This window comes from Kryptolebias marmoratus, linkage group LG7 (genome assembly GCF_001649575.2).
Source record: "Kryptolebias marmoratus isolate JLee-2015 linkage group LG7, ASM164957v2, whole genome shotgun sequence".
Classification (NCBI taxonomy): domain Eukaryota; kingdom Metazoa; phylum Chordata; class Actinopteri; order Cyprinodontiformes; family Rivulidae; genus Kryptolebias; species Kryptolebias marmoratus.
Genome location: NC_051436.1, coordinates 5290943 through 5316838, shown reverse-complemented (window position 1 = coordinate 5316838; position 25896 = coordinate 5290943). Strand labels below are relative to the sequence as shown.

The window sequence follows — 25896 nt, the reverse complement described above, 5'->3', positions numbered from 1 at the left end:
CACGAATAACATGTTTTTAACTATACATACACGAAACAAATCTAAATTAAATACGTTATTTCTACAGTTTTTGAGCAGAATTTATTTTAAAAAAACTGCATATTATACAGCATTAATGCCATTAATAAGGATATGACTACCTAGTCTTGTTTTTATATTATTTTATATTATTTTATAAACTTAAAGCAAACGTTCAATACAGATTTCAAGCCGTTGACGAATATATGGCGGTTTGTTCTTGAACACAGCCCAGAGCCGCAAAGCATTGTGGGATGGGATGCCGGTGGAAAGCTTCTCGAAGGAACTGCAAAGATGATGGTGAGTGAATTAGCATTCACGTTCCCTTAACGAGCCATAATCCGTCTCCATCCTGTAGTTTATCGGTCCGCGTTTGTACCTGAGTCATTTTTACTGGATGTAACTGTCTGTTGGCAGTGTCGAAAAGCTGTTATTTCGTATAAATCTGTTAATAAAAGACGATTAAATTGTTAGCCAAAAACTGTTAGCATCCTGTAATCAATGGGCGTATGATGCTAGGGGCGATGCCAGCTTGTGTATTGAAGATAACCGAACATAAAAGGATAAATAGACAAAATTAATCGGCCACTTTAAGGGTTATAATTTAATAATTTGCTGCATTTTTGGTTTGGTTTGATTTGTGATCGTCTATCTGCTTGTTTTAATCAAATAGTTGCAGCATAGGAAGCTTCTTTGTTATAAAGCCTGCATGTGTCCTGATAAAAAATAAAGCTTAATTCAAGCCTGCCCAGATTTAGCAGGCTTTATTTATTCTTTTCGGACTTTCTTTAAGTTAAAAAAAATGTGCAGGCTAAAGTGAAGACATCCGGGTATTTACTGCCACTCACTCAACTTCATTTCTGATGGTGTTTTTATCACCATTTTTGGCTACAAAGCTGTTTAATTTGAAGATGAGGAGTCAGTGTTATAGTAGGATTGTGATAATATGTTAATAAATTGGCTCAGGGTTGATTTTGATGTGTAACTTTGCCCATCCGAACACACCGTGATTTGCAGAAGTGCATGTTGTGGTGATTAAACTGAATTTGATTGTAGAAAAAACAAGTTTACAACCATAAATTTGTGTTGTTTTTGTTTACTTTATTTAAATTTAGGTATAATCTTAAAATACGAGTCTTGAGAGCATTCCTTCCAGGCATTTAATTGTTATTTTGGTTTGATTTTTCTTTTTTTTTTCCTGCAGCCCACACCGGTAATCCTGCTGAAGGAGGGGACAGACACGTCTCAGGGCATTCCTCAGCTCATCAGCAACATCAATGCCTGCCAGGTCAGAGGAATCTGTCCTCGTATTTGTCTTTACTTTGTTCACATGACGGCTAATTAACTGAATCCTGGTTTTAAAACACATTCCAACCCTTTTGCTGAAGAATGAGAGTGGTAGTCTGAAACAAAGGAATGTCTGAGAAGTGTTTTAGTCCCTGAATGCACCTCTTACGTTCTCTGCAGGTGATCGCTGAGGCTGTCCGGACCACCCTGGGACCCCGGGGGATGGACAAACTGATGGTGGACGGCAGAGGTGGGGAGAGGCGGATCAGTAAAGACACAAAAACCATCCAGATCTTAAGCTTTTCCTAAATGAAACGCGCGAATGTTTGCGTTTTCCAGGTAAAGCCACGATTTCCAACGACGGCGCCACCATTCTGAAACTCCTGGATGTGGTTCACCCTGCAGCCAAGACTCTGGTGGACATCGCTCGCTCCCAGGACGCCGAGGTGAGCGTCGTGTCCCATCGGCAGAGCAGGCGTCTAAATCCCCATGCATACCGAGCTGACTCGTGTTCGTTTTTGCTCCTGCGTTGATCCTCAGGTTGGCGACGGCACCACATCCGTCACCCTCCTGTCCGCAGAGTTCCTGAAGCAGCTGAAGCCGTACGTGGAGGAGGGGCTCCACCCTCAGACCATCATCAGGGCGTTCCGCACTGCCACAAACCTCGCCGTCAACAAGATCAAGGAAATCGCCGTCTCCGTGAAGAAAGACGACAAGCAGTGAGCGTCCCCCTCTGTCTGCCGGTGAGATTTGTTTACTTCCTCCTGTGCGGTCGGGTCGTAAACTTTGTGTTTCCCGCCCCCTCAGGGAGCAGAGGCAGCTGCTGGAGAAATGCGCCGCCACGGCTCTGAACTCCAAGCTGATCGCCGGGCAGAAGGACTTCTTCTCCAAGATGGTGGTGGATGCCGTCATGTCTCTGGAAGAGCTGATGTCTCTGAAGATGATCGGCATCAAGAAGGTCCAGGGAGGAGCCCTCGAGGTCGGTGTCATTGCTCAGAAACTATTAGAAACTTGTCCTTCGCCGTGTAATATCTGGAGTCTCTGGATGTATTATTTTGCGTTTTCCCCTCTCCGGTCAGGATTCCCAGTTGATTGCCGGGGTCGCCTTCAAGAAAACCTTCTCCTACGCCGGCTTCGAGATGCAGCCGAAATGCTACGACAACCCAAAGATCGCGCTGCTGAATGTGGAGCTGGAGCTGAAGGCGGAGAAGGACAACGCAGAAGTCCGTGTGAAATCTGTGGAGGTGTGACGTCGACGCAGCAAACTGGACGTTTTCTTCTTCTTCTCTTCCTCAGTATAAAACTTGACGTTTGTCCAACCTCGTCTTCAGGACTACCAGGCCATCGTGGACGCTGAGTGGAACATCTTGTACGACAAGCTGGAGAAGATCTATCAGTCGGGAGCCAAGGTGGTTTTATCCAAGCTGCCCATCGGTGACGTGGCCACCCAGTACTTCGCCGACAGAGACCTGTTCTGTGCCGGCCGGGTGCAGGAGGAGGATCTGAAAAGGACCATGATGGTAAGAAGAAAACAAATTGAACGAATCATGAAGCTTATCTAAAAACAACAAAATGTTTTTAGTTTTAGTTGACTAAAAACAAGCCTTTTTTAGTAAAAATGCAGCCTTGTTGGAGTGAATTGAACCTGAATATTTGTGCTGATGTAAAAGAATGGATGTGTTTGTGTTGAATGTGACCATCAGGCCTGCGGAGGCTCCATCCAGACGTCTGTAGGAGCTCTGACAGATGATGTTCTGGGACAGTGTGAGCTGTTTGAAGAGGTCCAGGTGGGAGGAGAGAGGTAGGAGAACTCGAGGATACACGGTCCTCCCGCATCTGTTCTCTTTAACAATATTAATTTCATCTAACTTCACGTCTTGTGGGACAGTTAGAATAGGCTGGCGAGACTCTTAATTGTTTCGTATTTTTGCTGCTGAAGCATCTCTACGTAAACCCTCCTGTTTGTCTGAAATGAACGCGGCGTCGATCCCGTCTGAACTGCGAACGCGGTGCTTGAAGCGCTCGTTCTCTCTCACAGGTACAACTTCTTCAAGGGCTGCCCCAAGGCGAAGACGTGCACCATCATCCTGAGGGGCGGAGCCGAGCAGTTCACGGAGGAGACGGAGCGGTCGCTGCACGACGCCATCATGATCGTCCGCCGAGCCATCAAGGTCCGTTACGCTTTTACGCGCCACGCATCGTGCTGATTATTTTTTAACAGGATTTGTTTTGAGCCGATTTGGGAACGTTGGCTGAACTTATGATGCAACACGATGGAAACCAGAAGTTTTAGATTTTAGGTTTTAATTTAAAAGTGTCACTTTATAATTGATTTGCGTTTTTGGACTAATTGAAACGAAACTATGAGCGAGTAGTTTGTTGTGAAGAAAGGATTGAGGTGTGTCTTATCGCTGTGAAGCAAAGCATCGCATAAAGGAAGAAACACGAGACTCAAACTTTTAACTCTTCTGATTTGAGTTTTCCAGGATTTCCTGAGCTTCCCATCTGTTTGAGCTCGTTGTTCGTACTTGTTTGGGGTTAAACACTCCTGCTGGTGACAAATGTTTACAGAATTATTCAGAATTTGTCTGCCTTTTAGTGATAAAATTATTTTAAGGTACAAAGGAGTCTCCAAAATGTCTCTGAACAGTTGCAGTTCTCGTTATCATCTTGTGAATTGCAGACTTGTCGCTGGAGTTTCGAGCGTTTTAAGAAGAATTTCTTCAACATATTTTCTCTCAGAGTAGTTGGAGAGTCGTCTCAAAGTTTTCTTAATTTAGCCGCAGGCGTAAAACAGCCACACGGCTCACGAGACTTTCTGATGAAGATGTGCCTTCTCGTCTTGACACTACAACCTACAGCCTTTCTAAATCCAAGCGTTTGATCCGGACCCACCTTCTGCCCCGTCTGTGGTCTGATCAAGCTGACTCGTTCACTCTTTCTGCAGAACGACTCCATCGTAGCGGGAGGCGGGGCCATCGAGATGGAGCTGTCCAAGTACCTGCGGGATTACTCCAGGACCATCCCCGGGAAGCAGCAGCTGCTGATCGGAGCGTACGCCAAGGCCCTGGAGATCATCCCCCGCCAGCTGTGTGACAACGCCGGCTTCGATGCCACGAACATCCTCAACAAGCTGCGCGCCAAACACGCACAGGTAGGAAACCGGTGACCCGCCCCCCTCCCTCGGTTTGTTCCGATGTTCCGCCCGCGTTGATGCTGACTTCCCCTCACAGGGCGGCATTTGGTACGGCGTGGACATCAACAACGAGGACATCGCCGACAACTTCACCGCCTGCGTCTGGGAGCCGTCCATCGTGAGGATCAACGCCCTGACGGCGGCGTCGGAGGCGGCCTGCCTCATCCTGTCGGTGGACGAGACGATCAAAAACCCCCGCAGCAGCATGGACGGGCCGCCGGGCGGCGCCGGCAGGGGGAGAGGCCGCGGGAGACCACACGCCCACTAACGAGAGAGCGGGAGAAGGTCGCAGACAGCAGCTGACGGGTCACTTCCAGGTCTTCTTTAGGCGTTTATCTGCGTTTGGATTCGAATTCTGCGTAAAATGGCTGAAAAACAAAAAAGTGGGGGGAGACGTTTATCGGTTACAACCCAGATTCTGTGGACTTCTTGTTGATATTTCTTGTCTGTTTTGTTTTCCACTTGCATTTTTCACCTGTTAATTCTAACATTTCAAGCATCCTCCCCCCCTAACTGAGTAAAACGGAAGAAAAACAGCAGCCGCTCGCCTGTCGCCCTCAGGCCAGGTTAGCCTCTGTGACCCGAAGCCTCAAACTTCTTGTCTGGTTTGGTTGAATGTTAGAAAAGAAGCACTGAAAGGATGTCGAGCGGTTTATTGGCGATGCTGCGTGAAGTTATTTATTGGACCATTCTTATCAATAAACTCACAGCTGGAGTCACTCTGACCGATCTGTTCTTGGTCTTATTGTTCAAAGCTGGTGATAAACTGAGAATAAAGTCTTTAAACACATCAGTACTTGAGATTTAGAGACAAACAAATGTAGTTAAACAGTATATATATTTGTTTTAAAACATCTCAGCTCGGTAGTTAAAAACTTAAATCAAACATTAACGTTTTAATTAGAAACGTGTGAAGTTTATTACAGGAAACAAAAATAAAACAGGTTAGATGCACCAAAATGTGTTGATTTGATTTGACGGTTAGAAATATTCACTTTGGCTGATCACAATGTCACAACTTTTTAAAAAAATCTCAAGATTCCTCTCAATTCTTTGTACCAAACAGTTTCCAGCAACAGAGTTGAAAAGTTTGACAGTAATTGTGTTTTTCCATGAATATAAATCTAACCTTTAAGGCTACCTTCATTTAGATTCACTTGCTGTAATGCTGGGAAATGTGATCATGCTTACAAATAGTGTTTCTCAAGCTTATTTTAAGAGTTAAGTCAGTTCCATAAAGCTGTATTTAGTAACGTCCCCCAGTTTTCTTCCTGCAGGAACCTTTTATAAAAGCTGCACTTATCAGGGATTTTAAATAATAGCTCAAAATGGTGATTAGTGCCGACAGAGCTTCATCTTACAGTAGCTGCATGGAGCTTTAGCGCCCTGTGGCGTTTATTTTTGGTACATTTTTGACTCTGTGATCCTTCTCGAACATATTAGAAGGTAAAGAAGCCAATGAATCCCTCAAAATTTCAGAAAACCTGAGGCTGATGTTGGCGTAACGAGGCAAATCCTAAATGTTTAGATCGCTTTTCTTGTTTTGTTACTCAGCTGAGATGCTTTTCCGATGAAAATGGAGAATTCTTGCGAGCAAACTTGCATGCAAATCGCTCTCCCTCCCTTCTGAGGGTCGTTAGGGTGTGCTGAGGCATAATTCAACAAGGCAGCTTCTACGTAAAATTGCATTTTTGCATTTCGAAGCAAATGTTTGGGGCCCCGTCCTCACAGGAGTGTCGCCTTTATTCTTTCAGCTGGTGGTGTTTTTGGAAACCAGGGTCCAGAGTTGTGTGGATTAACAACAAAATCAGGTTTACCCAAGTCTGCGTTTCCAGTAAGGGTTAACACGATGGCTAAAATAGGATATCACAAAACTTATTAACTCAAGATCCTTGCTTTGATTTCTATACATGTCCTTTCGTCTTTTCGCCACTAGATGGAGCACCACGTTAGAAAAACAAAGCTTCAGTCCAAGGAAACCCTTTTTTTAAATGAGGTATCAGTTATAATATCATGAAGAGGTCCTTGAATTTAACAACGAGTGAGTCTCTAGGTAGCATACTTGTTTCAGGTCTTTAGATAACAGAGGTATAAAAGTTTAAAATACTCCTTAACGAGCCTCCAGCTTACATAACTGAGTCGTGTTTTTGTCTATTTAAGAGGTTCTGGTGACAGCTTTATATGCTGTGACGTGAGAGTCTCCGCTGGAACAGGTGATAATTTCTTCTGAAGGCCTGGGTGAAGGTTTTCAACGTGAAAATTCCCCCCAAAGTCTGAAATAAGGGGCTGATTTTCCCCCGTTGGATCAGTTTTGGTCAGATTCAACCCTGACGCCTCTTCCTGCTGCTCGTTAGTTGGACAGGAAGTCGATGGACGCCCGGACGGACCGGTTGGACATGACGTCGACGGCCGTGACTTTGATTTCCGTGTCTCCGAACTGCATGGTCGCCCTGATCTCTCTCCTCTCCGCTCCGGCTCCGCCCACTGCTCCGGGTGGCGGTAAAGGTTCGGGCAGGTCCAGCGTTATCGTCCCGCACTTCCTTACGCCGGGGTCGGAGATGTACGTGATGTCATCCGTCGCGCTGCAGTAGATGTTGATGATGATCTTCCGCTGGCCCACCCGAGCGGGCGTGTAGCTCCGCCTCACCACCTCCCCCAGAGCCACCGACTGGTCGATGGAGACGAAGCGGTCGAAGATGTCCGTGCACCACTCGCGGCCGTCTTTGATGAGCAGTTTGTCTCGGGGGTGGCGTCCCTCCAGGAACCGGTTCAGGACGCCGACCCCGTAGGTCAGCGGGCACCGTCGCACCCGAACCTGCGGGAGAGAGAGGCCGTTAGTTCGCGTGTCAGCTCGCTCCTCTCAGACCGCCCGGTGCTCCTGATCCGTTACCACGGTGGGATCCAGCCCGAACAGCACGGCGCCCTTCAGTATGGTCAGCCCCACGTCGTGAGGGATGATGATGCGACACGTCCTTCCCAGAGCCCTCTGGACTGCTTTCTGCAGCATGGGCGACTCCGCAAAACCGCCGACCAGGAAGAGGAAGCGCACGCCGTGCACCTCCGGCTTCATCATCAACTCCTCTGTCGAGAAAGAAGACAACGCTGAACGGTGTGTGCTTCTCAAAGGATTTCATTTTCAACCTCCTTCCCATCAGCTACGCTCACAAACCCCTGAAAACAACTCACTAAAAACGACCTTTTTGACCTTTCAAACCAGCAGACTCGCATTCTGGAAAACCAGTCCCTTGGTATTAAACGCACCACTGGAATGTGGCGGATTTAAAACAGCTGAGTTCAGAGAAAACCCCAAGATTAGGTCACCATCACCTAGAATAAAAACCCATGGAAGCCATTATGCTTGGATATGAGTTTGTGTTTGCGTGGTCTGGCCCTCGTATCCAGTCACGTTTTTGTCCGTTGTCGTCTGACAGCATTGCCAAACTTTTATGATGTTTCAAAGACGACAAAATGAGAAGTGACTGGATGACTGTTTCAGCAGACGATCGCTCTTTAAGGTCGGTCGTTAAAAAACAGTTTGGGTTAGTCAAAACAAACGAATCAGCATTTTTAAATTAACAGTGACTCAGATGACTTTGTGGCTATGGCTCAATGTCTCCAATGGGACAATAAATCGTATCATTGAATCATTTTATTGTCCTTTGATTCATTAGTTAAATCGTTTAATTGAAGTTCTGTAGCCAAATGTCGTCATCTTTTCTTTGAAAGCCTTTGCATTTTGTTTTGTTTTGTGTTTCTTCCTATAACACGTCAGCGCAGGCCAGTTTTTACCCCGAACAGCGCGCTTCCACAAGTATATTTTACTTAAACCTGTGCCTGGTGACACAAAATCAACAGTGTGGGAATAAATCGGGAGGGGAAGTAAGCGAGCCAAAGGGTCTGCCCAGGTGTTTGGTCTTTGCGTGTTTGTTACCTATGTGTTTGACTATGTTGCCGATTGTGGGCTGGAAGAGTTCGTTCATAGCTTCCTGCGTCAGTCGCAGCATGCCCTGGGACGACCACTTCACTATCTTCATACTGACACACACACACACACAGAGAGAGAGACAAGGCTTGACTTCTACAGCCTTAAACCCATAATCAGACACTGTGACCTTTCACCCCTACTCACTTGCTCCTCCTCAGGGCGGCCTCCACGCTCTGCCCTCTGTGTCTCTTGTAGTAGTCGATGAAGGAAAAGGGCAGGGAGATATTCAGGGCGTTGGCCCGCCCCGGCGATGCCGTCCGTTTCCTGGCTTCAAACGCGATCATAAGGTCCACCCAGGCCGCCGGCCGCTTGGCTTTAAAGCTCTGGATGAAGTCCTCGCCAAAGATCTGGCACAGCATGGCCTCAAAAGCCAGGTCCACACCGACGGCACCGTAAGGACCGCCTGGAAGACAAGACACCTGCTTTAGAAACTGCTGGAAGTGAGAGCATTTCTGAATAGTGTGGAAAAAAAAAAAATTGTACCTGAAGCCTTGTAGAGCTCTTTAAGTGTTCCCTGAGGCTGCTCAATCTGATGAACCGTCAAATCAACGGTTCCTCCTCCACAATCTGCAACAACGTACCTGTCACCTACAGAAAGACAGCAAAAATACTCAGACTGGGGGGGGGGTTGTTGCAAATCCATCAGCAAGAGTTTGATCGGTCTCATTTGGATGTTCTCCGTTGGTTTTTCCCACGTCAAAATTAATTTTTTTTTATTTTATTGGCTTCAAAGTTGGCTAATTAGCATTTAGAAGTCCGACCGAGTCTCTTTCCTTCAAGCGGAGGAGTTCGGCTATTTTAGAGTCTTGTTCACGAGGATGGAGCAGGGGAAGGAGTCCGGTCTGTTGGCAAAGCTCCGGTCCGACTACGATCCAACCCTCACCTGAAGTTATGAGGTTTGGATCATGACTGAAAGAACGAGATCCCAGATCCAAGCGGCTGAAACGAGCCTCCTTCGTAGGGCAGCCAGGCTCAGCCTCAGAGATCAGGTGAGGAGGAAGCTCGGAGTAGAGCCGCTGCTCCTCCTCATCGAAAGGAGCCAGCTGAGGTGGTTCAGGCGTCTGACTGGGACGCCTCCCTTTGGAAGTTTTTCCAGACATGTCCCACTGGGATGAGACAGAACCAGAACTCACCGGAGGGATTCTGGATCCTCTCTGGTCTGGGAACACCTCGGGATCCTCCAGGAGGAGCTGGAGGGCCTCTGAGGAGGAGGGAGGTCTGGGTTTCCCTCCTGGACCTGCTGCCTCCACGACCCGACCACGGATAAGAGGACGGATAGATGGACGTCTGCACTAAGTATGCTCAGTTTTCTATACAAACCAGTTGTATTAGATTTAAAACATCTTGTGGGAAGGATAAAACTGCAACAAAGGCTGTTCTGTTTCTGTCCCTCTGGCCTTGAGCTTGACACATCTGCATCGAAAGGAAGATGCCTATCTCAGGTCTGTGTTTGATTCATGTACAAAAAAAGAAAACATCTGGCTTTTGGAAGCAAAATATAACAAAATTAGAGCTGGTTTAAAACTTCTGCACTGGCCTGTGTCTTATTTCGTCTAGGCTTACTCCTTTAGACGTGCAGCACTTGTTAAATGTCATTTGAGACAGCTTATTGTGCTCCTTTAAAGTTAGAAGGAAGAATGTGGATGATGACGCTTTTCTTCTTGTCTTTTTTTTTTTTTTCGAAAGATTATGCGTTTGCAAGTTTCCCCTTAAAACGTCAAACCAGGACCGTCTCAAAAGCAAACGAGCTTTAGGCGTTCGTGACGGCTGTTAGGTGTTTATAATACACCCCGAGATAAGGATCGGTTCCCGTGAAGCACTCGGTTTCAGCTGACTGCAACCTAAACACGACGTGATACAGATGTGAAAAACGTGAGAGAAATAAAATAAACAGACACTCAAAGAAACGACATATTAAACAGAAGAAAGGAAGCATAAAGGGGGTTTGTAATCCCTTGACGGATTTACAGCGTAGAGGCAGATAGTCTCATGGGCTGGGTCCTTCCTGTGTGTGTGTGTGTGTGGACAGGAAAGAGAGCAGAGAAGGTCAGCAGGGCCTCGTGGCTCCTCAGATTATTGTCGCGGTTCAACAGAAAGGAGCAGCTGCACATGAAGCAAGCAAAGTTGGAAACTTTCTTTCCTTCCTCAGAGGGATCTTATTCTCCCGCCAACGCTCTGGGACGTGAGTCTCGTGTTTTGCTCTGGCCCAGTCCGAGCAGCTGGCGGGTGTGAGACGAGTTTCAAGCTGTGCAACGACAGAACGCGGCGCACCGGTTGTCCCAAACACAAGACGGGGATGCGTCAGCGTGGGGTGAAGGTCAAAACCATCGATATCTTCGACACGAGAGGCCTGTCTTCCCTGAAACACACACACACACACACACACACACACACACACACTTACCAGTCTGCAGCTCTGACCACAGCTCTCCCGTCCCACTTTCTACCACGAAGGTCCTGCTGTGTCTGGATCGTCTCAGCTGCTCCCTCGCTGCAACAAACACAAACCAAAAACACTGCAGGTTTGTATAAAAGACGGCAACATCTGAGCAGAACTTCTTCTGCACATCTGAGAGTAAAATGTCACAACAAGATTAATGATAATGTGACGTTCTGAAATTAAATGTGATTTCAGTGGGTTTAGAGTTACAGTTATAGTTAAATACATTTCTGAGAGTAATGAGACTGACTCGACATGCAGTTAGCACTGATTTACAACCATTACTACATTCCTAATGAAATGTAGTAATGTAGTAAACCATTGTAGTACAACCATTGATTTACATTACTAATGTAATGTAAATCAATGGTTGTTGGTGCTTCAAAAAGGGAGGGAACTGGACATGTGGAGGACAAACAGACAAATATCAGATAAACAATATCTGAAAGGCATGTCTTAAAAAATGGAAAAGACTTCAAAAATGAAATAAATAATAACAGCAAAGATGCAGGACCTTTTATTGATGTATTCCAAGTGCTCTTTGGGAATCATCATGTTGCTAAAATGCAGTTTTATGTGTACTGAACTGTTTTCTTTGGTATTTTTCAAAGATTTAGCTTAAAAAATGGGAACAAATGGTGTCTTTGTGACAGATAGATGTACTTACATGGTACAAACCCGACACATACTTGGTACAGGACCCTGTAAGTATCCTGTAACAGGGTACTTACAGGTACTTATAGGGTAACAAGAGCCTCTAAAGTGCTTCAGGTTGTTACCAAGCACTCGTGTTACCCTGGATGCCATTTCTTTCCATAAAATTGCAAGATTCTGGAGTCAGAAATACGTTCCTTCAGCTATGTCTTGATAAAACACATAAAACTGTATTTCTATCATACTGTGTGAGATCTCCAAGCTCATTTTGTTTTGAACCTGAAAGTTCCATTTTCGACCGCGGGAAGAAGCCGTTCAAACCCCTTCAGTCTTTATCTCGGTTTCGCTCCAGCCCTGCATCTCCAAAGTCCCGTCAATGGAGGTCACTCGGGCATTAAAAAGGACTTTGGAAAGATAAACCAGCAGCTCTGGCATGTAAACATCTCCCCTGTCGGCGTGGTTACTCGTCATAGAACAAGATAAGTGCCTGAAGTATCGTTGGAGTGGAAAGTTCTTTAAAACATGGATTTGTAGAAAAAAGCAAAACCTAATATGACCAAAGCCACTCCGACAACCTTTTACGATGGAGTCGTTGCAGATTCATTGTAAAATAATTAAAAATATTTACATGTATATTCAATTTTCAGGCTTCTTTAATTGAATGAAACCATTCCACAGCTTTCCATATGGACTCCATCCAGCTGCAAACTCTCAGAAGGATCCCCACTTTTCACCACTTCGAGCTGCTTTCCAGCCTTTCAAACATTTTTTGCGCATCTGTGTAAACACACTTAATGTCGGGTGAGTGCTGAAGAATTAGGAGTCTTTTTTTTTTTTAACGCAAAGGGGGAGCTCGGTCCAAAACATAAACATCACCGCTTTCAGTCTGACGACGGTGATTGCTTTTAAATGTAAAGTCCAAAAAAGCTCACAGCACGTGCTCGAACCCGACCGAGGTCTCTGGATCCAAGTAAAACATGTAGCCGGAATGACTTGCTGGAAATGAACGGGCTCGAGTTTCAGCGCCGTGTTTTCGGCAGGTTAGGAACGAGGACTGAAGGCCAACCAAAACAGAACCGGGTCACAAACAGCTGGCAGAAACGGGACGTACATGACGGCCTGTTTGACATCTATACAACCCAGAATATACAGTTTAACACACAAAATGGGACATAATGGCCTTAGAATCACATAATACAGCCTGGTACTTATCTGGCAAAGTAAATTACTTACGTACCTAAGAGTTACAGGGTACAGACTTTACCAGGTACGCACCTGGTACTTATTGGGTACATACCAAGTAAATACCTGGTGCAGGACTTCGTAAGTACCAAGTATGTGCCAGGTACATACCCTGTAAGAAAAGTAGCAAGTATGTACCAGGAACTTATGGAGGTACACACCTAGTACTTATAGGATAGATTCTGCTAAATCACAGGTATGTACCAGGTACTTACCAGGTACATACCTGGTACAGGACCCTGTAAGTATCTGGTACAAAACAGGTACTTACGAGACACAAATTTGGTACTCACCAGTTATGTACAGTGTACTTACAAAGTACATGCTTGATACAGGACCCTGTAAGTGCAAGGTAAGTAACCAGTACATGTCCTGTAAGTACCAGGTACATACCTGGAATGTACCCTGTAAGTACCAGGTACATACCTGGAATGTACCCTGTAAGTAACCAGTACATGCCCTGTAAGTACCAGGTACATACCTGGAATGTACCATGTAAGTACCAGGTACATACCTGGAATGTACCCTGTAAGTAACCAGTACATGCCCTGTAAGTACCAGGTACATACCTGGAATGTACCCTGTAAGTACCAGGTACATACCTGGAATGTACCCTGTAAGTAACCAGTACATGCCCTGTAAGTACCAGGTACATACCTGGAATGTACCATGTAAGTACCAGGTACATACCTGGAATGTACCCTGTAAGTAACCAGTACATGCCCTGTAAGTACCAGGTACATACCTGGAATGTACCCTGTAAGTACCAGGTACATACCTGGAATGTACCCTGTAAGTAACCAGTACATGCCCTGTAAGTACCAGGTACATACCTGGAATGTACCATGTAAGTACCAGGTACATACCTGGAATGTACCCTGTAAGTAACCAGTACATGCCCTGTAAGTACCAGGTACATACCTGGAATGTACCCTGTAAGTACCAGGTACATACCTGGAATGTACCCTGTAAGTAACCAGTACATGCCCTGTAAGTACCAGGTACATACCTGGAATGTACCCTGTAAGTAATAGGTACATACCTGGTGCAGGACAGTATAAGTATCCTGTAATAAGGTACTTACAGATACTAAGCCACTTCATAATACATCCCAGTCACCCTGCATGTACCCTGTAAGCAACCAGGTACATACTTGGAATGTTCCTTGTCAACAGGGTACTTACAGGGACTAATAGATTAATACGAGTAATTTGTCACAGGATGTACCCTGTAAGTAACCAGTACATGCCCTGTAAGTACCAGGTACATACCTGGAATGTACCCTGCAAGTAATAGGTACATACCTGGTGCAGGACCCTATAAGTATCCTGTAAAAGGGTACTTTCAGGTACTAATAGAGTAATAAGAGTAATCGGTCCCAGTTCGTACTCTGTAAGTACCCTGTAAGTACCTGGTTAGTACACTGTAAGTACCTGGTAAGTACCTGGTAAGTACTGGGCTGTATTATGTATAGCTATCAGATAAATATTTCTTTGGTGAGACGGTGAGAAAACTTTGTTTTTAACAGAAATATGTACATAAATGTGTTGTAACATAGCTCTGCACTGGTAAAAGTGGATTTTACTCGTTTACATAAAAAAGTACAAGTATTAAAAACTATAAAATTTAAAAAAAAAAGAAGAATGAATGCTTACTTTTGGTAAGCAGCCTCGTTTACCAAAATCTGTCTTGAAAGAGAAGATTTATTTTAGATTCCCGGATGGTTTGGGACGTAAGGCATAGTGTGTGTGTGTGTGTGTGTGTGTGATAAATGAAGCTAAACAAAGGCCCGCCACAGTCATGTAAGCCTCGATCTCATGAGGAACACGGGTCTGGAAACCATTTACATGAAACGGCAGAAAAGAAAACGTACATGTGCGTGTTTTAATGACTCCCCTGCTGCTATCTTTGGAGGCGAAACGAGGTGGAGGAGAAGCTAAAGATAGTAAAAAAAATAAAATAAAACATGACGGGGATGCCAAGTGTGTGTGTGTGTTTGTGTGTTTGTCCGCCCAGGCCTTGGAACGGGACCGAGCTCGCACAGGAATGCGCGGAGAAAGAGCAGAAGAAGAAGAAAGCGGGTGAATGAGAGGGAGAGTGACGGGCCAGGAGGGGGTGAGATCATGCTCTCCCTGCACCTTGTTCCAATTACAATATCCTGTGTTTGGAGTGTGTGAATGCTCTTTGTGTGTCTCACTGGCTGCATATGTATAAGTGGGCCTTTGCAGGGGATTTTGGAGGGCCCGTTCGAGCGCTGAATTATGCATCGAGTTTCTTTTTCCCAGCTTTCAAATCGCTCGTGTTCTTTCCTGCGCCGAAAGCCAGGCTTGTCATCTGCTGTCCTGCAGAAATGTGAGCAGAGAGTTGCACTTTGGGGGCTCTAAACGGAATAACCCCGCATTTATGAATCCTAATGTAAATGTGCATTAAAAAATAAAAAATAAGCCCATTGCATTAGCAAAATAATTTGTGAACTGGCGTGCAGATTTTAATTAAAGTTACAGATAGTATTCACTGGATGCACATCTACAACTGACTAACTTTTGGACTTAACCACATTCAAGATGGCCGCCACAGCTAAGCAGTCCGAGCTGACAAACATATTGCTATCACTCATTAAATCTTTCAGACATTGAGCTAAAATTTGGCGCGATAGTACCCGAGAGTCATCCCCGACACAAACCCTGAGCACAAACCGATCGTGCAAGATCTGTTCCTAAAACTTGCCATTAACTATTACAGTCCGTTCTGCATGTCTGTTAGCGAAATATCTCACACACCACTGGACCGATTTTAACGAAACTTTCAGAAAGTAATCACTGGATGTACATCTACGACTGGTTGGCTTTTGTACTTAACACCATTCAAGATGGCCGCCACAGCTGATCAACCTCAGTGAACACAAAAACGGCTGTAACTCAGGCAATTTTACAGATACAGAGCTAAAATTTGGTGTGGTAGTAGCTGGGAGTTGTCCTTAACTCATACCCAGAGCCCAACACATTTTTAAGTATTTTTGCTGAAAACGTTTGGCATTAACTGCAGACATCAACAATGTTTGTCTGTTAGCAAAATATCCCATGAGCCACTTGACAGATTTTAGTGAAACTCCCAGAAAGTACTCATCAGATGTACGTTTACAACTGATTAGCTTTTGGAGTCAACAGAATTCAAGATGACTGCCGCAGCTAATCAATGTTAGCCAACAGAAAAATGGCTGCAGTTGAGACAGTTTGACAGATATGGAGGTAAAATTTGATTTGATAGTAGCTGAGCATCATCCTCAACACGTACGTCTAACACATTTATCAGGTTTGACTAGATCTATGTCCCTTCTCATCCTAAGATGATTCAAGTTTAAAATGCTTTTCCAGAAGGCGGCAGGCGATGTGCATTCCCTCAAAGAATGCTAGGCCTTTAATACCAAACAATTTTCAAGAACACAGAACTGAGCGTTTTACCGTTGAGCAAAATACAGTCCCGGTTTTCTGAAATGACCACAAATGACCAACTGAAGTAAAGACTAAAGATGGTGTTTCAGGCTCAGTGTGAGGAGAATGAAAGAGCTGAAGGAAGTGTGGAAATTCGGTGGTTTGTTTCATAACTTCTTCTTGTTCTCTGACCTGTTCAAAGTCACACCGCTGCACAGTAATCTGAGCCACATCTGTACCCCCTTCAGTCCTTCGCTCTGCATGAAACCCACAGCCCTCAAGGGACTTCAGACAACAGCGTTTCCAGGAACACGTTGTGGTTTCACGCTGATGCAAATGACAAAGAGTCTTCAAAAAGCCAAGGAAAAACAAACACACACACACACACACACACACACACACACACACACACACACACATCTGTACCTTGTCTGAAGCTGGAGTCAAAGGCCCGGGACCCGTCCAGATCCAGGCCGTTTGGGATTAGCTGCACGCTCAGGTCGATCACCTGGTGGAGGCGGAGCTTCCGACAGTAGATGGACGCGGCCTCGGGCTCCAGAGCGATGAGGAGCTGCTCAGGACAGTCGGGAGACACCAGACCAGCCTGAAGGACACAGCAAAAACTTTACAGACTCCACGAACACGGCGAAGCACCTCAACTGTGTGGCTCAGTTTGAATAATTAGGGCTTTTTTCTCTGGAACAACCTTCCTTTTTTTAAATCTCTTTTAAAAACACATCTGTTTTCACTGGCTTTTAATACAGTTTGAATCATGTTTTTATGATACTTTTACTCAACTTGTTTTCCGTTTACTGTTTATATTTCTGTGTTTTTAATTTGTTTTGCTTTAATCTTGTTCTATGTTTGATGGTTGGCGTAAATTGTGAAGCACTTTGGTCAACTACTGTTGTTTTAAATGTGCTACACACACATTTAAATAAAACTGACATTGACATAATTAGATAAAGATTTCGTCTCTGTGAGAAAAAAATGGAATGGATTTTGGTGAATCTATGTAGACCAGGGGTCTCCAATCCTGGTCCTGGAGGGCCACCATCCCACTTGTGTTACTTGTTTCTCTGCTCCAACACACCTGATTCAGTGGTTAAATCACCTCTTCATGTTCTGCAGAAGCCTGTTAATCACCCATTGATTTAAAACAGGTGTGTTGGAGCAGAGAAACAAGTAAAACATGCAGGATGGTGGCCCTGAGGACCAGGATTGCCCCCCGATGTAGACAGAAGATACGGAGCTTTTCATTCAGTTTCATGCACGCCCACCATCAGTTTGTGCTCTAGAAACCCCAACAACAACGAATTAGTTTTTTAATAAAAAGGTTAAATTTTAAATGCTGTCAAAGAACGAAAACAAGCTACGGTTATTTTAGCCAGAGTTTTAGACTCAGATCAAGTTATGTTGAGAAATGACAGCTCCCACTGTCATTTCCCAACATAACCTTCAAAATACTGTTCTAACATGTTGTGAAATGTTACACTCAGAGTATGAGTTGTGAGCGACTCTCAGCTACTACCACATCAAACTTTAGCTCGATATCTGTAAAACCGACTGAGTTATAACCATCGTTGTGATTCAAGCCATCTTGAATTTGGTCAATTCCAAACAGTAAAAAGGTTAGTAACGATTATTACTTTGTGCAAATTTCATTAAATTATGAGATATTTTGCTAACAGGCAGATGCAAACGTAGGTAAAAACAAATCCCGCCTTTTTCCCTTTGGCGGCAGGCGATAAGAGAAGCGGCTTCTGTTTTCGAATGTCGGTTTTTAGGTGTTTGAAATGATTCGGTTCGTGACTGGACGGAGCTAAGGACAAGTTCTGGGGTCCGAGTGAGGAAGAAGTGGAGCTGAGGAACAGCTGTGCAGCATAAACATGTGGAAAGACGTATAAACACAGAGTGACAAATGAAAACAAGATGGAAACTCGACAAAACCTTAATGATTCTCTGTCGGGATGATGGATTTAATGAGTACGGGTCCTGATGCATGAGGAGTTGAGTGGCTATAACAATGTGTGTGTGTGTGTGTGTGCGTGCAGGGCGGGGGTCTGCTCTCCACTTCCTGTGTTTGTACGCCGGTCTCCCTTATTGTTCGTTCCTAATGACATCATCATCAGCAGGAAGTGCACACGCCCCAACAGCCTCAAGCCAGGAGCCAGCATTAAGTGTGTGTGTGTGTTTTTGTTATCAGCGTGCATGTAACAGTGTGCATGCATTTGACTTCTTAATGTACTCATCCAGGTGAGCGGGTAGCAGATGAAAAAAAAAAACTGCTGATTACTTCATGTTTTAGGAAGTCTGGCGAGGGATAACGACTTTACCAGAGGCTAAGTCCGTTTTTCCGAATGTCCTGCAGAATCAGACACATACGTTCATGAACTTTCTCACAGGAATATGTCTCTTCCTACAGGTTATTGTATGCACAAAAGAGGGTGTGTGTTTTGGTGGGAAGGCATTCAGACAGAGAGGTTCTGTTCTGTAATGTGTGTGTAGTGAAAGTGATCCTGCGTGGGAAAACTCATCAGACTTCATCTCATACTTTATCTTTTTTTTCCCGTCACCTCCGTTTCCCCGACACGAAGACTCACACTGGCTTTATGGTAATTGTACAATGAACAAGTTAGTCAAAGTACCATTCAGTTGGTACAAATACACAGTTTTCTCTGGACAGTGGATGACTGCAGCATGTTTGTAAATACAAACATAAGGAAAGTGCATTTTCTGAGCGCTGAACGGCTGCTAAAACTCGCCAAGGAAGCTGAAACCTGGTGGTTAACGCTAACAGAGCCAAAACACTAGCTAAAAGGAGCAAAATGCTAGCTAAAAGCAGCAAACGGGGTACCTGCACGTAGCAAAAAAGCTAGCTAAAAGTTAAAAGTAGCAGAACGGTAGCTAAAAACTAACAAGTTTGCTGAAGCAGCAGCTGAAATTGAGCTGTTAAAGCTAAAAGAAGACGGCTAGCTAAGAGTGAAAAAAATGCAAAAGTAGCAAAAAGCTAGCTGGAAGCTAAAGGAAGCATCCAAATACAAAAATACAGCAATTACGCTGAAGCATGTTTGTTCTATTCAAGAAAATATTTACGAAGGAACTAAAGGTCTCAATTTTGATTTATGAACGGCTAAAGTAGAACAAAGTGGGCAGAAGTACTTAGATTAGAAAAGAAAGTGAAAAAATAAAAACAGGAAAACAGCAGCGTCATGACGAATTAGCAATTAGTTTCAGAAATGCTGTGGAGGAAAACCTTCCCACACGAAAGCACCTATTTTCTTTTAATTTAAGGAAAAGCACAACCTGACCTGAAAGCACAAGCGATGTGTGGGCGGCGTGTTTTGCCTACCAGGTATGCGGCCTCTCTCATGAACTGCTTGGCAGGTTGTCTCCACACAGCCGGGACCGTAATCACCCATCTGATTTCCTCTCCCTCCAACACCAACGACGACTGGTCCTTCACCTCCTAAAGCAGAACCTCGAATCGTCACAGCAGCCCTGGTTCTTCGGTCGTGGTGCCGTGCTGCACCAGCGTCCGAGGCCTTACCTTCAGAGCGTGCTCTCTGAAGAAGTGGAGGGCGTGCGCGAACACCTCGATCGCCCTGACCTTCCGGCCATTAACCGCTTCCAGCTCCGTCTCCATCGTTAGGTCCTGCAGAGAAAACAGCACCTCAGAGTTACTTTCTGCTCATCGTAAGCGACTGCTTTGGTCAAATATGTTGCTTACGCTCGTGCTGTGGATCTTCATTTTAAATTTATCAAAGTAAAGCCAGTGCTGGGCCTCCTCCGGGTCCAGGTCGTGGTAGAAGTCTCTCGCTGCGAACCCAAAACTGTGGAACCTCAGTTCGGGAGTCAGCAGCAGGCACGTCGGGCTCTTCTGGTTGGCCACGCCGGGGTCGCCGCCCTCCCAGCGTCTGCGGCGGAGTTTGGGCAACAGAAACGGTCAGGCGTGGAAACTAACACAAGCGATCACGACGGCAGAAAATCCAATCAGAGCCTTACTTCATCATGTGTATGGCCTCTGAGTCCTCCATGAAGCTGAACGCGTAGCCACTGGAGGTCGTCCCAAAGTCTATCGCCACGACAACGGAAAATGGACACGCCATCCTGGGTCGGACCTCCACCCTCTACCAAAGAAAGAAAACAGGTTTCTGTGTAAACACAAAACACTTTGGTTTATGAGCAAATATTGTGAATATATATTTAAATAATATAGACATGCTTCTCTGAGAAACTGAAATTTCTCCACTTTTATGTCTTCCTAACCGTCAAAGTCATGTTTTTTATATTTAAACTGTAAAACTAGCCTCTTAACTCAGTCCATCTTGTATATGAGCTACTTCCAGTCTCACTTTCTTTAGTTTATGAAACAAAAATGGGTGATCTGTACGCACGAATCACACGTGATTATTCAGTCCAGACCTCTGGGTTTATGTTGTTTATCTTATTCTTTGGCTGCATTACTGAACTTCAACTGGTAAAATCCATTTTTTCCCTCTTATTCTGCCTCAGTTTTTTCCCATTTTCTAGCAAATTAGATTTTTTTTTGTCCAAGTATACAGCCAAACTAAACCAAAGCAGAGATTAGAAGATGATACGGTGCTCTTTTTTTGTTGTTGATGTATTTGTTTGTTTTATAAAACTAGGCTTTTATGTTAGTAGTTTTAGTAATTTGATTTCCTAAAAACCTAATGACCTTATATTTTATTTCTACCCATGAGTGGGTTTTGTAGGGATCTATGCAGACAGAAAAAATTAAGGTTTTCGGAAACGATGCTCACTGTCCTCCAAAAAACCCCAAACAACAATGGAGCTGTTTTTACTGTTTGTTTTTTGTTTGTTTGTTTGTCTTGTTTTGTTTTCTGGGTCATGTCTTTCTTTATTTTAATTCAGTTGCCTTCAGACTTTCATCATGTGCTGAAATGGTTAAAAACAGGAAGGAAACTAAATGTTATTTTTTTAAAAAAAGAGTTTTGGGAGAATTTTTAGCTGCGTTATTAATATTTTTTACTCTCTGTTTTGATATGTTGTTAATGTGAACATTTGTACAACCTAGACAGTTCAGCGTTTTTGTTAAAATAATGTACACAAAAAGAAAATATATTATTTTAAAGTAATATTTTGAGTAATGTGGATAGAGCCTTAATGTAGCTTCACATTCCCTATTAATCTTAGCGTATATTAACATGCTAAATGAGTGAATCGTTAACTTTAAAATCGTAGACTCTAAAAAACAAACAAAAAATAAGTTATTGGAGTTTAAAAATGATAAATAAAGGAGCAAACATATATCGTTAATGTGTTTTAGCTTGTTGTTGCCTTAGCACAACTTACTGTTAGCATGTTTTAGCTACAAAAGTAGAAAGTTTAAATTATTTGTTCACATTTAGAAACGTCACAGAGTGAATAAACTATTGCGGGTGATTGTTTCTGTATCTTAAGAAGGAATGAAATGTATTTGAAATTTCTTTAATTCATATATTTAATGAGGGGCTTTCAGAAGAGCAAGCAGATTAGCTAACTTGCTAAAGTTAGCGACAACTTGTCCGCTCTGCATTTTCTGCCCTTTTCAGTTCTTCGTTTTAGGTATATTCTCCCCTGTAAGAGGTGTATTTAAAGTCTTATTATAAACCACTAATGACAGCTGGAAGCTCTATATAAAGTTAAGCGAGCAGAAAGCGGAAATGAGGGAGTGTCTGTGGTAAGTGGCTGCGTGTTGCAGCTACCGGCGAAGGCGAGGGCGTGAGCGGCGTGATGCTGCAGTCACTTCTGGCTGTGGCGGGAGAAGACGGCGTGGACACATTCTCACCTGCAAAAATGCGTCGAAACATGAATAAGAAATGAGGGTGGAAGAACTCCACGCACAAATTAAACAGAAATACCAAAACGTCTGTCCGAGTTGATGTCAGTGATGAGAAAAGTTGGGTTTTGTTTTGGTTTTTTCTTAATCGTGACAAAAGACAGTTCCGTACTCCTCCAGCTGAGGTTAGGTCAGGGTAAAAAACCACACTTGACCTGGAGATCCTCTGGAAGAGGAGTCTCCATAATTGGGATAAACAGGAATGACTGGAATGCCACTGGAATCTAAAGTGAGTAATATTCCCAAGCGGGAGAGGTCAGCGGGGTGCTCTCACGCCAAAAGATAACGAAAGGAAAGCGAGTTGCTTGTTCCAGGTTGCCGTAGGAGACAAAATGTGTGTGTGTGTGTGTGTTACCTGGTGTCTGCAGGTCGTTGGGATCTGGCTGCGCCCTGTCAGCCATCTCTACAGGAGCCAGAGTCTGCAGGGAATCACACCCGCATCAAAAACTCTTTGTGCTTTAATATTCAGGTCTAAGTGTGATCCGTTTTCACCAAATTCAATTATTTAAAATGGAAAAGAAATGCCATCCTCCACCCCCCTGTTCAAGGCTGTTAGAAGCAAGGGTGCGCCGGGTGCTGCAGCACTCATCGATGGACGTGCGGGAGGACATGCACGTCTAAATACATGCTTAACCCTCTCAAGGCAGACGTTGCAGATTTGCAACAGCAAATTGGATATACCTAATTACTCCTCATTCATATTTTATGAGCCCTATTTTACTCAGATGATAATTTCACCAAAAATCTGATTTTTCCTGTTACCAAAACATAATTTGAGCCTGAGAGGGTTAAAGAATTCATGCAAAACATGGAGGAAAACAGATTTCTATGAGTGCCTCTATGTTTAAATTCCAATATTTATACGTTACCGAGTGAATACAAACTCCAGCAGATCTCACAATGTTCTTATTTATTTTCGAGATTCGACCAAAACCGTCTATAACAGCACGAGTGTTATTAATACAACCGCTAAAAACCCATGAACAGATCAAATCAGATCGGCTTTAGGTCATGATCGCAGATTTATAGATATCGCCTGCTCAAAAATATACAACACATTTTTATCACTCGGGGAGGACATTTGTTCTCCAATTATTTATGGTATTTATAAAATTCAGACATGCTCATAACCCCCCAACTAAAACATAAATGTCTATTTATGCTAAGTATTTCATATCTTTAGGTTATGTGTCTTTATTGTTTAATATATTTTGGACACAACATTTATTAGTCATAAAAAGGAAATGAATGAGACACAATCGGAGCATTTTTTATGACAATTGCGTTGCATTTTGATAGTTTTGTGTGTATATACTGTACATACGGATCAAAATATCTTCCATTCATCATTTACGTAGAACAAGTGATACTGATTTACATGCTGTGTTCACACATCCTTGTGATAATATGAGTTGTTTATTCATTTTTACTCGTTTCAGGGAACGTTGTCCTCCTTAAAACGGATTTGTGCGTCTGATGTTTCATGACGGAGGACGAGGTCTGGGTCTTTGTGTTGTAGTTCTGGGATCATCAGGTGCAAATGAAACAAATCTCCTTCCTCTTACAGGACTACAGGAGCAAATCACTTGTGAATAACAGAAGCAAAAGTCACTTTGTGCACTCATGTGCGTTTATTTAAAGTGCCTGAGATGCTTTCCTTCCTGGCTGTTGTCATCTGATGATAAAACCAGAGAGAAACAGTTTTTCTTTCTTCTTCATCATCCTTTCAAACTCAATGTGCTGCGGCTGATTTATAAATCTGAGCCTTTCCGTTCTTTACTTCTGAGCCTGAAATCAGCCACAGATCGACCAAAGCTACTTTGTTTTTTATTCATAGAGCTCTCAGTTTGTTTGGATTATATGGAAAACTTTGGAATAACTCTTAAAAGTTGCCTTCATTGAACAAATACTGCAAAATGCTTTTCCTTTTAGCTCAAAGGAAAAAGAAGGAAAATAGGTTTTATTTCATTTCTCTGCATCCCAGAGACCCAAGAGAGCAATCAGCAGTCAAAGTTTTATCCGTTAAAGTTTACTCACCACTTTAAGTGCTTTATGGCTGACAGAAGAACAGAAAATATTCCCAAACTCTGGAAGTCTGCAAACTCCGAATCAGGTTCCAGGGAGAACGATGAATGGAAGGAGGACAGGAGGAAACTGTTGCTGCTGGATACGGGAGGATGCTCCTCTGAATATCCCCCCGAAAACGTGAAACGCCTCCAAGCTTCTTGGCGAGTTTCCCCCGAAACTGGATTGCACAAATCAGCAGCGAGAGCTCCGTGAGAAATAAATACAAGAGAAACAAAAAAAAAACACTCTTCCTTATGTCTCTCTCCCCCTCCTCGGTGGAGTTCTGATTTAGATTTGCAGCTCTGTCTCTCTGGAGCCAAACTTTTCGTCTTTCTGCTTTGGCAACAAATGTCAGAGGGAAAAGTGTCCACACACGCACACACACACACACACACTGTATGAACCAGTTGCAGGAGTGGGAGGGCTATGACAGCCCATGAGGGGGGAATGCTGGTGGATTTACCTCACTGGGATGAAGCTGAGTGTAAAGTTGGAGGCTGAGGGTGGAGCATTTTAGTGTTTTTATCCTGACTGAGTCATGCTGCCCTCTCTCCTCCGCATCCACCAGTTTAATTAGCGCTTCCTGTCTTCATCGTTCCTTCTCTTTTTGCATATCTGACATTCACTTTCCCACTTTTTTAACTCTTTGCTTTCCTTTACGTTGCTTTTCCTCCCCCTGCTTGTTGCAGACAAAGGCAGGAAGCAGCCAGGTGTGTCGGGCCAAACTTAAACGAACGCTGAACTTACCTACGCAGCTCTTTTTTTCTTTTCTTTTAAGCGTCTCCGTTGATTAAATAGTCTTTTGAGTGATTTATGGAAGGGAGGAAAACCTGTGCGCCTCAACAAAAGTCTCAACAGCAAACAGGCCAGGAGACAAGGAACAGAAAGCATTAGGAATAAAACTAAATAAGGTAATAAAAGCTATCAGACTTTGTTGACTTCCTTTGCAGAAGGTTTGGTCACATCACTACACAATGCATTGAGTTGTTTCAGGTGGCTGAAATCTACTTTGGACTCAGCTAACTAGCCGTTAGCCTGAAGTTCTCTCTGATTCTCCAAACTGAGATCGATCTGATTGCTCTCTGCTGCAGGTAAGACGCTGATGGCTCATAACTACTCCTCTTAAGCCACGAAACTTGGACCGTTTCACTAGAAAGTGCTGCGTTCTGGTTTCTCTTCTTTTTGTTTTCTTACGTCCGCGTGTGTGTGTGTGTGTGTTTTTGTTAGATCTCGAGGCCCTCCTCGAGCCTGCAGGGATCTGATTTCTCCCCACTGGAGATGTGATTGAAAGCATACATTAACCCCAAGTGCTTACACACACACACACACAGAGTGGGACTAACTCACATGGACAGAGGGAGCCAGACCTCTTGAGTATGTGAAAGAAAATGCCTCAGGTATACACACATGTTCACATACACTCAGTCTTCAAGTCCTGTCAGATTTCCAAATCAAATTAGAGTGTATACGTGTGTGTGTGTGTGTCTGGAAGCCATTACCTGGCACAGCTCCCCTTGTTGACCAAAAACCAGGGGGCCCCATACAGATCCTGCCATCACCTCCTGCTCCCTCCTCCTTATTGCCTCTTTTATAGTTCGCATGCATCTGTCTTTTGCCACTTTTGCACGCTGAGATTTATTACTTTAGAGCATGTCGGAGTTCAAGAATTCTGCAAATCCACTTTGAGAGATCCCTGACTCGGGCCGGTCGACG

The 25896-nt window shown here is 44.0% G+C and overlaps 2 protein-coding genes across 4 annotated transcripts; one reads left to right on the top strand and one right to left on the bottom strand.

Moving 5' to 3' along the window:
• Positions 1-246: 246 nt before the first annotated feature.
• On the top strand, positions 247-5226 carry cct7 (chaperonin containing TCP1, subunit 7 (eta)). The gene is made up of 12 exons (XM_017428050.3): positions 247-318; positions 1223-1306; positions 1486-1555; positions 1645-1751; positions 1846-2024; positions 2113-2284; positions 2385-2549; positions 2637-2825; positions 3009-3106; positions 3344-3476; positions 4253-4459; positions 4539-5226. The coding sequence occupies exons 1-12, from the start codon at positions 313-315 to the stop codon at positions 4767-4769; spliced, it is 1641 nt and encodes a 546-aa protein (XP_017283539.1). The 5' UTR covers positions 247-312; the 3' UTR covers positions 4770-5226.
• Positions 4984-25896, bottom strand: hspa12b (heat shock protein 12B). Of its 3 annotated transcripts, XM_017428049.3 has the most exons (15): positions 25683-25896; positions 24154-24361; positions 22472-22535; positions 21983-22065; positions 20259-20383; positions 19984-20170; positions 19804-19908; positions 19606-19722; positions 16680-16857; positions 10891-10977; positions 8970-9074; positions 8631-8889; positions 8433-8536; positions 7392-7582; positions 4984-7316 (listed from the first exon to the last, which is right to left on the bottom strand). In XM_017428049.3, exons 3-15 carry the CDS (start codon positions 22515-22517, stop codon positions 6852-6854), a joined length of 2052 nt encoding a protein of 683 aa, XP_017283538.1. In that variant the 5' UTR covers positions 22518-22535; positions 24154-24361; positions 25683-25896; the 3' UTR covers positions 4984-6851. The 3 variants fall into 3 exon arrangements, with proteins under 3 accessions (XP_017283538.1, XP_037832471.1, XP_037832472.1); XM_037976543.1 differs by lacking the exon at positions 25683-25896 and having other exon boundaries at positions 22472-23791; positions 24154-25012; XM_037976544.1 differs by lacking the exons at positions 22472-22535; positions 25683-25896 and having other exon boundaries at positions 24154-25010.

Coding starts and splice junctions, on each gene's coding strand:
- cct7 (XM_017428050.3), top strand. Junction 2,025..2,112: donor GTGAAGAAAGACGACAAGCA/GTGAGCGTCCCC, acceptor CCGCCCCCTCAG/GGAGCAGAGGCAGCTGCTGG. Junction 3,107..3,343: donor GTCCAGGTGGGAGGAGAGAG/GTAGGAGAACTC, acceptor TCTCTCTCACAG/GTACAACTTCTTCAAGGGCT.
- hspa12b (XM_017428049.3), bottom strand. CDS start 22,517: ATGGCTGACAGGGCGCAGCCAGATCCCAACGACCTGCAGACACCAG. Junction 19,909..19,983: donor TGAAGATCCACAGCACGAGC/GTAAGCAACATA, acceptor TTTTCTCTGCAG/GACCTAACGATGGAGACGGA. Junction 7,583..8,432: donor CAACATAGTCAAACACATAG/GTAACAAACACG, acceptor CTTTCTCGACAG/AGGAGTTGATGATGAAGCCG.